At 31.8% G+C, this 14,350-nt stretch overlaps 1 protein-coding gene across 2 annotated transcripts in view; it reads right to left on the bottom strand.

The window, feature by feature from the left end:
• Positions 1-5,129: 5,129 nt before the first annotated feature.
• LOC127276994 (uncharacterized) overlaps positions 5,130-14,350 on the bottom strand; it is a 183,093-nt gene continuing 173,872 nt past the window's right edge. Inside the window, exons 5-6 of one of the 2 annotated variants that reach the window (XM_051297770.1) lie at positions 6,267-6,892; positions 5,130-5,910 (exon numbers count right to left, since the gene is read on the bottom strand). In XM_051297770.1, coding sequence (XP_051153727.1) covers positions 5,697-5,910; positions 6,267-6,892 — 840 coding nt within the window. In that variant the 3' untranslated portion in view covers positions 5,130-5,696. The remainder of the gene's footprint in view (positions 5,911-6,266; positions 6,893-14,350) is intronic. The other variant, XM_051297769.1, reaches the window with a different exon arrangement.

Below are 14,350 nucleotides of genomic sequence, written 5' to 3'. Positions count from 1 at the left end.
ATTTTCTTAATTAAATTATTTGTTTATTGCGAATTGTTACTAAGATGTTGTATTAAGTTTTTAGTTTAGGAAAATTCTAAAACTCTTTTATGCTTCCAAAAGTAGGCAGCTTGTCCGTTGGATAATGGATATGGAAAAATACTCAAATATAAAAATATTTTTCTTCATTTCTTTATGGAATTATGAATCAGAGATTTATGGACAATAAATAATTTTCTTTCTGTTTTAGTTAATTTCAATTCTAAAAGAAATATCATTAAAAATTTTTTATGACAGCAATTCGACAAAATTTCTTTCTGATAATAATTTTTGTATGAAGAAGTTTAAATTTAATGTGAACAATAATGTTTTTGATAATTAATTACAGTTATTAATTCTAAAATTTTCATTCGGAATTATTCTAGTAAATTTCTGGATACTTAACAATTCTATTGTTTTACAAGTCGACTTCTATTTAATCCGATAATTGTTTTGGAAAAACTCCAAAATGATTACATCTAATAATTAATTTGTTAATTTAAAAAAATAATTTATTCGCAAGTTGTTTCCAAAATGTTTTTCATAAAACTTGGGTTCATAAACAATTTAATTTACAACTTCAGTAGCTCGAAAAAGGTGCTGGTTTTTTGTTTGATAATCGCTTTGAATAAAAGTTTGACTCGAATGCCGCCATAAATAATTAAAAATTATTATTTCTTTGGGAAATATTACAAAATTGTTTTTAAATGAATTTGCAGTTTAGGAAAATTAAAAACTTTTTCCCCCTGGAAGCCGAAAACTTTTTTGTCCGAAAGTAGCAATGGAAAAAAATTTGAATTTAATATGAACTGCCAACGTTCTGAATTATCAATGTCCCTAATCGTAATCTTCCCAAATTGCTGAAGTCTCTAATTTTCATTGTCCCGAAATGGCAATGTCCTGAGCTGACACAGCCTTGAGTCGTGAACGTCCCAAATCGTCAATGTCTCGAATCGCCAACGTCCCGAATGGTGAATGTCCTAAAGTACCAATATCCCGAATTGCTAATGTCCCGATTTGTTAATGTCCCAAAGTGTCAATATTCCGAATTGACAATGTCCCAAAGTGCCAATGTCCCGAATTTATAATTTTTCTAAAGTGCCAATGTCCTAAATTGTCAATGTCCCGAAATGCCATTGTCATAAATTGTCATGGCCCGAATTGTAAACGTCCCTAATTGTAATTGTCCCGTAGTGACATTGTCCCTAATTGAACATGTTACGAATTGTTATTGTGCCGAACTCCCAATGTCCCAAATTTCTAATGTCCCTAATTGCCTATGTCTGCATCTGTCAAGGTCCTAAAATGATATTGTCCTGAATCTCTAATGTCCCAAATCGTCAATGTCTCAAATCTCCAACATCCCGTATGGTAAATGTCCCAAAGTACCAATATCCCGAATATTCAATGTCCCGAATTGCTAGTGTCCCGATTTGTTAATGTCCCAAAGCGTCAATATTCCGAATTGATAATGTCCAAAAATGTTAATGTCCCAAAGTGCCAATGTCCCGAACTTCTAATTTCCCGAACTCTCAATGTCCCAAATTGTCATTGTCCCAAATTCCTAATGTCCCTAATTGTCTATGTCTGGATCTGTCAAGGTCCTAAAATGATATTGTCCTGAATGTCTAATGTCCCAAATGAACATTGTCCCGAATTAGCATTGTTTCAAACGATAGCGTGGTATAAATTTTTTCCATGATTACTTTCGGGACAACGAGAATTTGGGACATTGTCATGTCGGGACAATGGCAATTGCGACAGTTTCATACGTCTCTATTGTTCGGTGAGAATAAAGTGCAACGCTCTGTTCAACTGCGAGGCACCAGTATTGCCACGCCCACTGGGTGGCGCACAGCAGTCTGGCGCGTCTGATTGAGCGGTTTTGCTTATTGAATAACTCAAAAACTACAAAAAATTTTTAAAAACTGTTCAGGACTTTTTTTCTTAATATTTTATTTTCTATCTATTTCTGAAATATGTTCGCGCTCGACCGGGACACCCTGTATATAGATATATAGGAAGAGAAACGAAGGTCTGCTTGACTACCTGATCTATTGTTCGAAGGGTTTCTTTCAAACAGTGGGCAGTCTATTGTACGCGCATATATATATATTCATATGCCTGAGTATACATGTGTATGTACTTTGTGTATATGTGTGAGTATACATGTGTATCTACTTTGTGTATATGTGGAGTATACATGTGTATGTACTTTGAGTATATGTGTGAGTATACATGTGTATCTACTTTGTGTATATGTGTAAGTAAATGTGAAATTGTTAATAATAATATATAACATAAGCATAAGTAATAGTTGGTTTTAATTAAAAATAAAAAAATTTGCCTGAATGGTGTCGGTCGGTCGGTCGGTCGGACTTTGTTTTAATATAATAAAGGATTACCATTGTGACTTAATTTTATTTATGAGAATGAAAATGAAATTTAAATTGTGTTTTTTACAGGTCCCTAGAGATCTCCACAGGCAATTAGAGAACCACGCGCGTTATTTGAAGAAAAATTCATTGACATTCCAACCAACTCTAACATTCGTTGGGCCAACAAATTCTGCCATTTCTGCGTGCTACGTTCAAATCAATAATGTCAGGTATTAATTTCGCAGCTCAATTAAAGCGCAAGATACATGTCTCAAAGCATTTTTTGTCTTAGATATATCGTATCCGATAAAATGTCAATCAGTGTACCCTATTGAAAATTCCTGTGAAGGAACACACATAGGATCCTATTTCGAGTTCCATCGTAAGTTCTTTCGTATGTTCATATGTGGTTTACCACACAGGATATTTTACAAAAGGATCCTGTAAGGAACTTGTGTGTGAACTATCATGGTTTCCCACATGTTGAAAATAATTAGAACAGGGAATCACACGATTTTTTCTGTGTAAGATCATGTCCAAATTCTTTTATAGACAACTTTTGATGTAAGATCCTACGTAGGATCCGAGAGATGATCTTGAGTGTGTTTCTTCACGGGATCCTTTTTACGAAATGTTGTATAAAAGTGTACGTACATTTTTGTTGATGAATAATGAGTGTTCTTACGTGGTATCCTTTAAAGTCTCTTTTACAAGTTCGTACGTACCTTGCTCTTGGTAAGTAGTGTGTGTTCCTACATGATATCCTTAGAAGTTTCCATCACTAGTTCGTACTTACAGTACTCTTTATTAGTGTGTTATTATGTTGTATCCTTTGAAGTTTCTTTGACAAGTTTCTATGTACCTTGCTCTTAGTAAGTAACAACCTACGTAGAAACTTTTAAAGTTTCCTTAACGAGTTCGTTCCTACATCGTTACTAGTATATATTCCTACGTGTGAACTTGTAAAAGAAACTTTAAAGGATACTATGTAGGAACACTCATTATTTATCAACAAAAAGGTACGTACAAATTTGTAAATAATCTTATTAAGGTTACCATGCAGGAACTTATTTAGGAACATTTTAAGGGTACCGTGAAGGAACACTTTTATACAACATTAAGTAAAAAGGATCCCGTGAAGAAACACACGCAGGATCATCTCTCGGATCCTACGTAGGATATTGCATTAAAAGTTGTTTATACAAGAACTTGTACATGATCTTACACAGAAAAAATTGTAAGATCCCCTGTTGTAATCATTTTCAACATGGTCAACGTAAAATGTGTGGTAAACCACATATGAACATACGAGAGAACTTACGAAGGACCTCGAAATAGGATCCTATGTGTGTTCCTTCACAGGATTTTCTCGAGTCACAAGTGATAAGTTCCCTAAACCGTCTCAGCTCGAAACAGAAAAAATTCAAAACAATAATGTATCGTTGCAATGAGTGCGGAGCAGATATTCCGACTGCTCAAGGTCTCCCGGCTAAAAAAACTTGTACAAAAAGAGGTACAAGTTCATTCTTGTACATTTTCTTGTACATGTTTAAGTTATGTTCTTAAACAAGTTCAGCATCCGGAAATGAGACATGTTCTTGTACCAGGACTTGTACAAGATCCTAGACAATAAAATGTACATGTTCTTGTACATATTTTATTGTGCAGGTTTCATGTACATTTTCCTGAACCAGATGTAGAACATGTTCTTGTACATGTTCATTTATGTTTTTTAAATTAAAAATTAATAACTTTAAAGGATGAGCAGTAGTTTTCTTAAGCCTTTACAGCTGCGCAATAATGTTTAGCACACGGAGAGAAATTTCTCCCTAATTACGTATGAAAACTACTTACTCATTTAGTAAAACAACTATTGCGACTTTAATAGCATAAAATTTATACCAATGCCACTCTTGGACATACTAAAATAGTTTTGCTTGTTCCCGAGAGATAAAGTGTCGTTTATTCTTCTATATTCGTATAAGTGTTATGTGAATATAGTTGGACATAAGGACATTAATATATCCGCACTCTTGGACATACTAAAATAGTTTTGGTTGTTCCCGAGAGATAAAGTGTCGATTATTCTTCTATATTCGTATAAATGTTATGTGAATATAGTTGGACATAAGGACATTAATATATCCGCACTCTTGGACATACTAAAATAGTTTTGGTTGTTCCGGAGAGATAAAGTCGTTTATTCTTCTATATTCGTATAATTGTTATGTGAATGTTGTTCTTCATCCTGTCATGCGAATTTCGTTCAAGGCACATACTAATATAGCGTCAAACGTCGAGCGATTATTTGACAACTAATTGGAATAATCGCTCGACGTTGACGCTATATTGGTATGTGCCTTGAACGAATCTCGCACGGCAGAGCGGGGAACTATGTTCACTTGTCATTCGTGCAATATAGACAGAAAATTGCTACTAACAACGTTAATACCAGTGATCTTTTAACGCATGGCAATTTTTGGAACTATTATAGTATAACTTTAAGCGTTTTCGTTAAGAAAACGGACATACGAAAATCATTAGTATAGTATTGGTACTTTTAAAGTGAAAAATTTCTCTCCGTGCATGCATAAGTGAAGAGTCTTAATAATTATAACTTATTAAAATTTCAAATTTATTTCAAAAACATTTTTAAACAAATTTTCTTGTACAAGAACACAAACGTGTTCATGTAAACGTACTTGTAATAATTTATTTTCTAGAAATACATAATAATAATAACAATAATAACAATAATAATATAACAACAAAAATAATTTATATAATATATTCAGATTTTTTTCAAAAATGAGGAGGACCCATAAGCCCTACATTTGGGCCATTTTGGATATTGATTTAAATGTATTTTTTTACAAAGAAGAAATATATTTTGATTATTTAATGTGAAACGGGAATTTTGAAAATCCGACTTCAGGTTCGTAATCAGTGACCCTAAAAAACCTCCGAGTAACAAGTTTCAAGTAAATCCAACAATTTTTTACAAAACTTGTCCGCCAAAAACCCTTCGTTTCAAAGGGTTAATATGACTAAAATTCCCCCGTTTCACCTTAAATCATTAAAAATATACTTCTTCTTTGTAAAAAAATACATTTCAATCATTTAAATAAATATCCTAAATGGCCTGAATATAGGGCTTATGGGCCCTCCTCCTTTATCTTGAAATTAAAGAGTTTCGTTGAAATTAATAATGTGTGTGCTTTATCAATAAGAAAACTGCTTGAGGTAGTTTCAGAAACTTATTTCTAAGTTTCACGTACTGTGAAAATGTCTTTGTTAGCTCTAAAAGGCAGTTGGAAGAGAATGTTTAAGAATGTTTCCAGCAGAATCCTCAGCAACAAGAATTAGAGCTGTTATCATGTTGTGTGAAGAAGGCGGTACTAAAGCTTCCAATGGAGGATGAGGTCCATGAAACTGCCTAGATGACACCACCATTCCACCAGAAAATTCTCGCAGTTCTATAACTCTGATTCCATGATGGGAAAAAACCAGGTTTCTGAAACAGATCATTAACATCTTCACTCTTTACTTATGCTAAATTATCCACATTTTTGTGCTCCTTTACGGAATTCTCACAGTCCTACAGTTATTCTATAATTGCACGTGTCATTGCTGCTTAGACACACTGAATTTTAATTATAATTTTTGATCAAATAGAGATTTTGAAAGAACTCAAATCTGATGGACAAAATCCCTCGAATTTCATATTAACAATGCATTGTGAAATAAATAATAGTATTAGCCACTATTTTAATAATCGGCCATTAACTACTTTTATTATGTTTGTTACATACTATCTTCTTTAAAAGTATTATCAATTATTTAGTGCAATTTTATTATAAATGAACTGACCTGTTTGCGTCAAATTTAATATCATTATGATCTCGATGAAAGATCTTTCCATTGTAATTATTGAACCATTGATGATAGGCCAACAAAGTAGCACAAGAATTTCCCCAAAAAGTTCTATCAGGCTGAGAACCAAGAGGATCAAAATTATTTTGAAGAACAGTCTTAAAAAAAGACCTATTTAGTTCAGGACTTGCTGGAGCAGATTGCCTTCCTGGAATCGAACTCGGGAAGTTGCTTTGAGAAGATGGAGAAATTGAAGGCCTTGAACAATTTTCTGAATGTAAACGTCCTCTTTCTGAACTAGCAAGTAAGCTGGCTTGATCCTTAATTGTCACTGTGACACTAAGTTGTCGGCTAAGAGAGACAGTTGTGTGCTGAGGATCTCGTCTTGTAGAATTACGATTAGTTTTGTTCATTGCTGCTCCTACGAAGAATTGATCGATGTTGTCGAACCCTCGACCCATAATTCCTTCTCGAGTGTGTCCGAGGTCAAAAGTGTGACCCAATTCGTGAAGAACAGATCCCAAAGTTGTCGCCAGACATCCTCCATATGTACCTCTATAGTTACTATCATCCATTAGATGTTCCGCATCAATTATTCTTGAATCCAGAAACCTAGGTAACACCTGAAATTAAGAAATCGCAGTATTTTAAACATTTAATATAGGTATATAAATAATTCTAACATTAGAGTTTACCATAGATTCATCAAAAGTTAAAATATGGGTCATTATTCCTGAACTACACCTCACAAAAAAATACTTGATTATAGGTTTTTTAAACTTTTGCTGCTCATACGTAAATAATCAGATTATTGTGTTAACAGAAAAAAAGGATTGACGTAAAGGGCCATACGTTAATTACGTAAAGTTTTTAAAAGCCAGTTTTAAACGCTCCCTCCCCTATGTAACAATTCGTAACACTACAGTAAATCCCCCTCCCCCCGGCATTCTACGTAATTATTGTATTAAATTTGTACCTATTATCTTATTAAAATAATAATGGTTTCTTATATACATACACGCGATGTTTATTAGAGAGGTCCAAAAAATTTTTTTTTAATTTTTCCAAGTCTTGCCCTTTTAAATTCTTTCACATGGTAAAAAAATTTTCATAATTTTTTCAGATTTTTTAAACAATTTTTAGTACGGAAATCCGTAATTTTCTGAAGAACATATATTTAATCGGATGTTTGGAATTAATAGCATTTCAGCATTGCGTTAAATAATGTTTCAAGAACTGCTTTTTCAGATACTGCAATAAAAATTGAAATAGCTTTAAGGAAAAAAAGATATAGCTACTTTCAGACAAGAAAATGATATTTTTTAAACATTGATCGTATATGATTTTTTTGTAGTTTTACAGTATCAGGATATGTACGAACGCTTTCAATATCGCTTCGATACGTAAAAATACCTCGAAATAACTACTCGGGGCTTTTCGATTTCGCTGATTGTAAAACTGGTCCAACATTTTTAAAATAAAAATGGCGGATCTAACATGGCGTAACTTGTATCATGTGAGTAATAATTAAATTCACTTTATTAAATTTTGATGTAATGGCTTACATCATAAAAAACTGCCAAGGACATCCAAAACCTCCGATTAGTTATTTCTGGGTATTTTTACGTACTGAAATATGCTGTGGTTTTTGTAATCAAATCAATTATTAAACAAAAAATTCAACATCTTTTATTATATTCTCTGATCAACACTATAACATCATTACAATTTTTAAGTATTTTTTTATACTTTTAGTTTGACACGTTAGGTCTGATATTTTCAATTTTTAAAATCGGTGAGCATATTTGCAATCAGCGACATCGAAACGCACCAAGTAATTATTTTTGAAAATTTTTACTTATTTTTTTATACTTTTGGTTAGCCATGTTATATCCGCATTTTTTAATTTGGTTACTGTGTTGTGAGCTTTACCGTAAACGATCTCAAAAATGATGAAATTGATAATATAATTATTAAAATCAATAAGTTTTATGCATTTTAAGATGATTATTGTTGAATAATTATAAAATTTTTATGTTTTTATTAATTTCAATATATTGCAGTTAATTGTCAACATTTGTTGATAAAATCAGTAAAGCCGCACTTTTTAGCAGGTAGGTGGCAGCACTCTTATTTTCTTTTCTTTAAATTTTTTCTATATTTTTTTTATCAAAAGCAAAATTATTTGTTCAACGGAAATATTAGTAAAAAAAATGTATTATTTTATTTAAAAAAATTAATATTTTAATAAAAAAAATATTATTGTTAAACAAAAATTTGAAAAAAATTAATTTTAAACGTAAATAATTGTAAAAAAAATGTATTATTTCATCAAAAAAATTGATTTATTAATCAAAAAAATTGGTGAAAATTTATTTTTTTTATTTAAAATATTGGTGACAAACATTTATTTTTATCAAAAGAAAATATTTTATTTATAATAAAATATTAATAATATATTCTGCGTATAAGAAATTTACATTTCGTTGTAGGAAGTTTCCGCTATATTTATAATGTGTATTTAATATTACAATTTTTTACTCATTTAAAACAAAGGATCTCAACAATAGGCAAATAATAACAAATAATAACAACAGGCACAATAATAAAAAAACATATATTTTTGATAATTGAATCGTCGTGTGCAATACATAGTTCGGTCATTCTGTCTTTATTTTGAGGATTTAATTTGATCTTATTAAAATAAAAGTCTCGGTATCCCTTAAATCTTGGGCAATCAAACAAAATATGTTCCAGAGTTTCCCTCTCATTCATATTGCATAGAGAACAGATCAAATTCTGGTCACAGCTATAAAGTTTTCCCTTATATGTAAATCTGACAAAATGTCTTGATGTTAGTCTTAATTGTGCGAATATCTTTGTTGAGAAGAACTTGCGGTGCCTAAGTAAATAAAAAGACGTTTTATCTTCTAGTGTTCTACTTATCCGGTGTACTTTTGATTCAGATCTATTATATCTAAGCACGTCAGTAAACCTTAAATATCGTTCATATCTTTCTAACGCTAGATCGAAGCTCTCCGACCACACTTCAGACGAGAGGGTTGCTCATAAATTTCTCATGTTGATATTATCAAGAAATACATTCAATTGAACAGCCCAATTATACTCGGTAGCAGGCTCGGGATTTCTCATTAGTTTAATTTGTCTTGTGAGGCAGATTCTTGGCAAGCGGGATTCATTCATTTTCAATATTTTAATTACATAAAGATATGCAAATTTAAAAATTTTTAATTCTCAACAGACTGGGCCCAACTCGAGTTTTAGCGCTGCGTTAAAAGTACATTTTGGAAGAGACAATAACTGTTTAAGTGAGCTGTATGTGTAGCTTCTATTTTGTCAATATATCTTAAACCCCATATATGCACTGTATATAAAAAGGTTGTTGTAGAAATACTATCATAAAGTTTACAATGTGCTGGCCAAAAATCTGCCTTACCGACACTCACAACCCTCTTTACAACACCAAGAGCTTGATTAGCCTTTAAAATCGCATTCTCTGTTGCCAATCTGCCTATAGCAGAACTACAAAATTCTACACCTAAATAATTATATTTTTTAACAATTCTGAGTGGATTTCTATTGATTTTAATTTTTTTAATTTTAATTCATTTAAATTACAGTATTTCTCAATTTCTTTTATTATTTTACCCAATCCAGACGCCGTATTTGACAAAGCAACCGCATCGTCAGCATACAGTTGTAAGGGTAAGTCAACCTGACCATTCAAATTCAATCCCTCACAACCCGCGTCCCTGAGATTTTTTTCGAAATCTAAGCTAAACAGAATAAACAGCAAGGGACTAAGAATCTCGCCCTGCAATACTCCTTCCGTCACTTCAATTGGAACCGAGGTTTCCCCTCCAACCCTAACTTTAAAAGATGCATTATCATATATGGCTTTAATAATTCTTATTAGATTGGCACTCACCACCGTACTGAATAATTTTTGCCATAATATGTTATGAGAAACTGAATCAAAAGCTCGGCGAAAGTCTATAAATAACGCAAATGCCGACGCATTCTTTATCCGTAATCAAAAGTGAAGAGCTGATTGCAGAGCGTAAACACAGTCAGTCCAACTTCTTTTTGCTCTAAAGCCATTTTGTGTCTCCAGGAGGAGTGAATTTTTCTCAGCCCAGTCCGTGAGTCTTGTAGCAATTATTTGAGTGAATATTTTCGTAATATTATTGCAAAGCGCTATTCCGCTATAATTATGAGGATCTGACCTTTCTCCCTTTTTATGAATTAATGTAATTATTGAATGAGACCAAGATTTAGGAACTTCCCCTGTTACAAGGACATTATTAAAAAACTACTAGACAAACAACAACCAAGACTCTGGTAAATTTTTATAAAATTCTGTGCTAATATTATCCATCCCTGGAGCTTTACCCTCCTTACTTCTTTTAAGCGCAGCTTTCAATTCCACAAATGAGATATCTCCATCCAGCTCAGGGTCGCCCACAACAAAAAACATAACATCAGTATTCACTCTTTCTGAATAAACAGTGGCATAAAACTTTTCCGTTTCCTAAATTGATATTTGGTTCGCAATATACTCCCCCGTCCCTCGGCATGTTTTTACAGCTGCCCAAAAATTCTTCGCATTTTTTACAATTAAAAATTTTCCTTTAATACTTTGTTCGTATTCAATTCTTTTTTTTAGCCAACAATAATTTATATTTTTTTTTAATTGTACATAAAGAAATTCCGCCTATTGTATCATATCCTGAATTCTTCCACTCCACAGCCACTCTATTAACTTCAGTCCTTAACTCATACAATTCCTTATTATGTTATATATATATATATTATATTATATATTCGTCTCTTTTACCTGAATCCCACTTAAATCGATCAACATACTTATTTGTGGAGATGGCAGCAGCAATGTCATACCGAGGATCTATTTGCTACCTACCTGCTAAAAAGCGCGGCTCTATTGATTTTATCGACAAATGTTGACAATCAACTGCAATATATTGAGATTAATAAAAACATAAAAATTTTATAATTGTTCAACAATAATCTTCTTAAAATGCATAAAACTTATTGATTTTAATAATTATATTATCAATTTCATCATTTTCATAAATAGATAAAATATCAATTTCGATCTCGTGATCCACGAATGCTCCGCCAATTTCGTGGAGCATTCGCATCATACAATCCGCCAGGGATCCTTTTTTTCCTTAAAGCTGTTTAAATTTTTATTGCAGAATCTGAAAGAGCAGCTATTAAATTTTTTTACTTTCCGTACTTTGTGCGACAATATGAACCTCTAAAAATTGTTTGAAAAATCTGAAAAAATTATGAAAATTTTTTTACCTTGTAAAAGAAATTAAAAAGGTAAGACCTTTGGAAAAATTAAAAAAAAAATTTTTGGACCACCTTAATATTTATTTACTTTTGCTTCCTCGTGGAGGATGATTTGTAGGTCTTATTTATTTATAAAATTTTTAAACATAGTCGAAACAAATTTTTTTCTAGATAGAAATATGTTATATGAGATCCTGATCAATTATCCGGATGTATGTGTCTGTGGATCCCTTGTTTGTAAACACGATAACTCGAAAAGGTTTCACCGAATTTGGATAAAAATTACTAGGTATATTTATCATATTAATATCTTAAAATAGACACAAAGATTTTAAAAAGTACCTTAAACAAATATTTATCGTCTTTTTTTCAAAAATTTGTTTTTAATCAAAAAATTTATAACTGTAAAAGTTAAGGGGAGAAACTGGTGTAAATGCACGTTTTTTCAAGATTTTCTTACAAAAAAGTAGTAAAGTTTATTGAATTGAAATAAAGCATACCTTAAAGTGTACAATGTAAGCTATGTAAAATAATTTTTTAAATTAAAAATATTGCAAAATAGGATATTTAACAATCTAAAAAAAAATTGTTTAAAAAAAGCTGCTTGTCGTGCAATAACCATTTACTTTAAAAATATTTCTGATAAGTTGCATGAATATCAGTTAAAAATTGTCTGAGCTGCATTGCTCGGCACGCGAAAAACACGTTTTGAGAAAAACGAGTTTAAAGTTTTCGTTACAAAAAAGTAATTTTTTAACTATTGTCATGAAGACGAATGTATGTATTCAAAAATAACTATTGCACTAAAATCAAGATTTACTATCACTTGCTTATGGTGCTTGCTAATATAATTGAATACCCGGATCAAATAACTCGACCGACGCTCGGACAAACGCTCTATTACCAGTCAAGTAGCAGTGACAGCCTGTGGACGGCTCACTGCTACCCGACTACCATTAGAGCGTGCGTCCGAGCGTAAGTCGAGTTATTTGATCCGGGTATTCAATTAATAAAATTTTATTGACAAAAACCGAAAGAGTAGAGGGATCTTGTTTCCATAGTTAACTACATTTGGTAGCATCTGAAGTGCTAAACTTATGTATACTATAGACATTCATACATCTAATTATAGATTAGTAATGTAGGATCATATTCTACAGATAGTAAACTAATTTTTAAAGCAAAAAAAAAAATTGTAAAAATTTTTTTTACCCTAGTTTCTCCCCTTAATTAAAACAACTTTTTATTTTGTTTATTAAATTATTTCTATAATATACACATAAAAATACGTGAAGATGAATAAATTTAAATCCTTATAGATAAATTTTTTTCATTATTGGGAGAAAATTCATGATTTTTTCTAAAATTATCAGTTTTTTATTGACAACATCAGGACCATCAACTCCAATCGTCATCGCTATATGTTTTTTGTAATCTACACTAGGGTGGACCAAAAAATTATTTGTTTGATTTTTCCAAGTCTTACCCGCTTAATTTCTTTTACATGGTAAACAAAAGGTTTCCTAATTTTTTCAGATTTTTTAAACAAATTTCTAGAGGAAATTTTCAAATTTCTAGATATATTGTCGCATAAGTACGGAAATCCATTATTTTCTGAAGAAAATATATTTAGTCCGATGTTTGGTGTTAAAAGCATTTTAGCATTACAAAAAATAATGTTTCAAGAGCTGCTCTTTCAGATTCTGCAATACAAATTGAAATATCTTTAAAGAAAAAGAAATATAGCTACTTTCTGAAAAAAGGAAATTTTTTTAAACATTGTCCGTCGTAAATGATTTTTTTGTGGTTTTACAGTAACAGAATTTGTATGAACGCTATTAATATCGCTTCCGCAAGGCCTGAGCTATAGAAAGTGAGTAGTGTTGCAAGGCGGGTTCTGGCTCACTTAACGACCGTGGCCGACCGGCCAATTCAAACCCGCTTAACGGGAAATTTGAATTTTCAAAAATATACTTTAAAGTTTCTTGGTGTTTTTCTTTACCGGCCGAGTTAGTTTTAGCTGCCTCCAACAGATCGCGCCACTTTCGATTACAGACCAATTCAAACCCGCTTAGCGGGAAATAATATTAAAAATTTTATGTTCAAGTGACTTGGTGTTCTACACTACCGACCGAGTTAGTTTGGGCTGTCACCTCTAGAAGGCGCCACTTTCGAATACCGATAAATTGAAAATCACTTGTCGGGAAATTTGAATTTTTTAAAAATTAATTTAAAATCAATTGGCTACCAGCATCACTGCTTTCTGTTTACAGGTCTAGCACAGTACTTCCACAGCATTTAAGCTTTTAATTTCAGCTTTCTTTTATTCTAGGTTCTCTCTTTTATTTCGGATTTTGTTTAACCTTTATTATTTTTATTTCAGCTGTACAAATATTTTAGTTGTAGTTTGAAATTTTTTCAGGTGGTGGGTATTTTGGTTTTAGTTTTATGTTTTTTTCTTTTCAAGTGGTGGTTTTTTTATTTTATTTTAGGTATTTTTTTAGATTTATCTTTCAAGATGCCCAAATGTAAGGTGGTGAGAAAATCTCGGCAACCGCATTCGAATGGCAAAATAAGTGTCAAGGGTATAAAAATATTTTTAGAAATTTTTTGCGAAGATCAGATGTACATACTTCCCAAAGATCTAGATGTTTGAATTTAGATCAAAAATTGGAATACTTGCGTTGCAATTTTGATGCTCTAATGAAACGTGGTGCGGGTGTGCAAGTGACTAATGCTAG

The sequence above is a fragment of the Leptopilina boulardi genome, unplaced genomic scaffold (assembly GCF_019393585.1).
Source record: "Leptopilina boulardi isolate dan_hultmark-lab unplaced genomic scaffold, ZJU_Lbou_2.1 LbouV2_162, whole genome shotgun sequence".
Lineage (NCBI taxonomy): Eukaryota > Metazoa > Arthropoda > Insecta > Hymenoptera > Figitidae > Leptopilina > Leptopilina boulardi.
The sequence above is the reverse complement of the archived record's forward strand: the minus strand, read 5'-3'. Positions and strand labels throughout refer to the sequence as shown.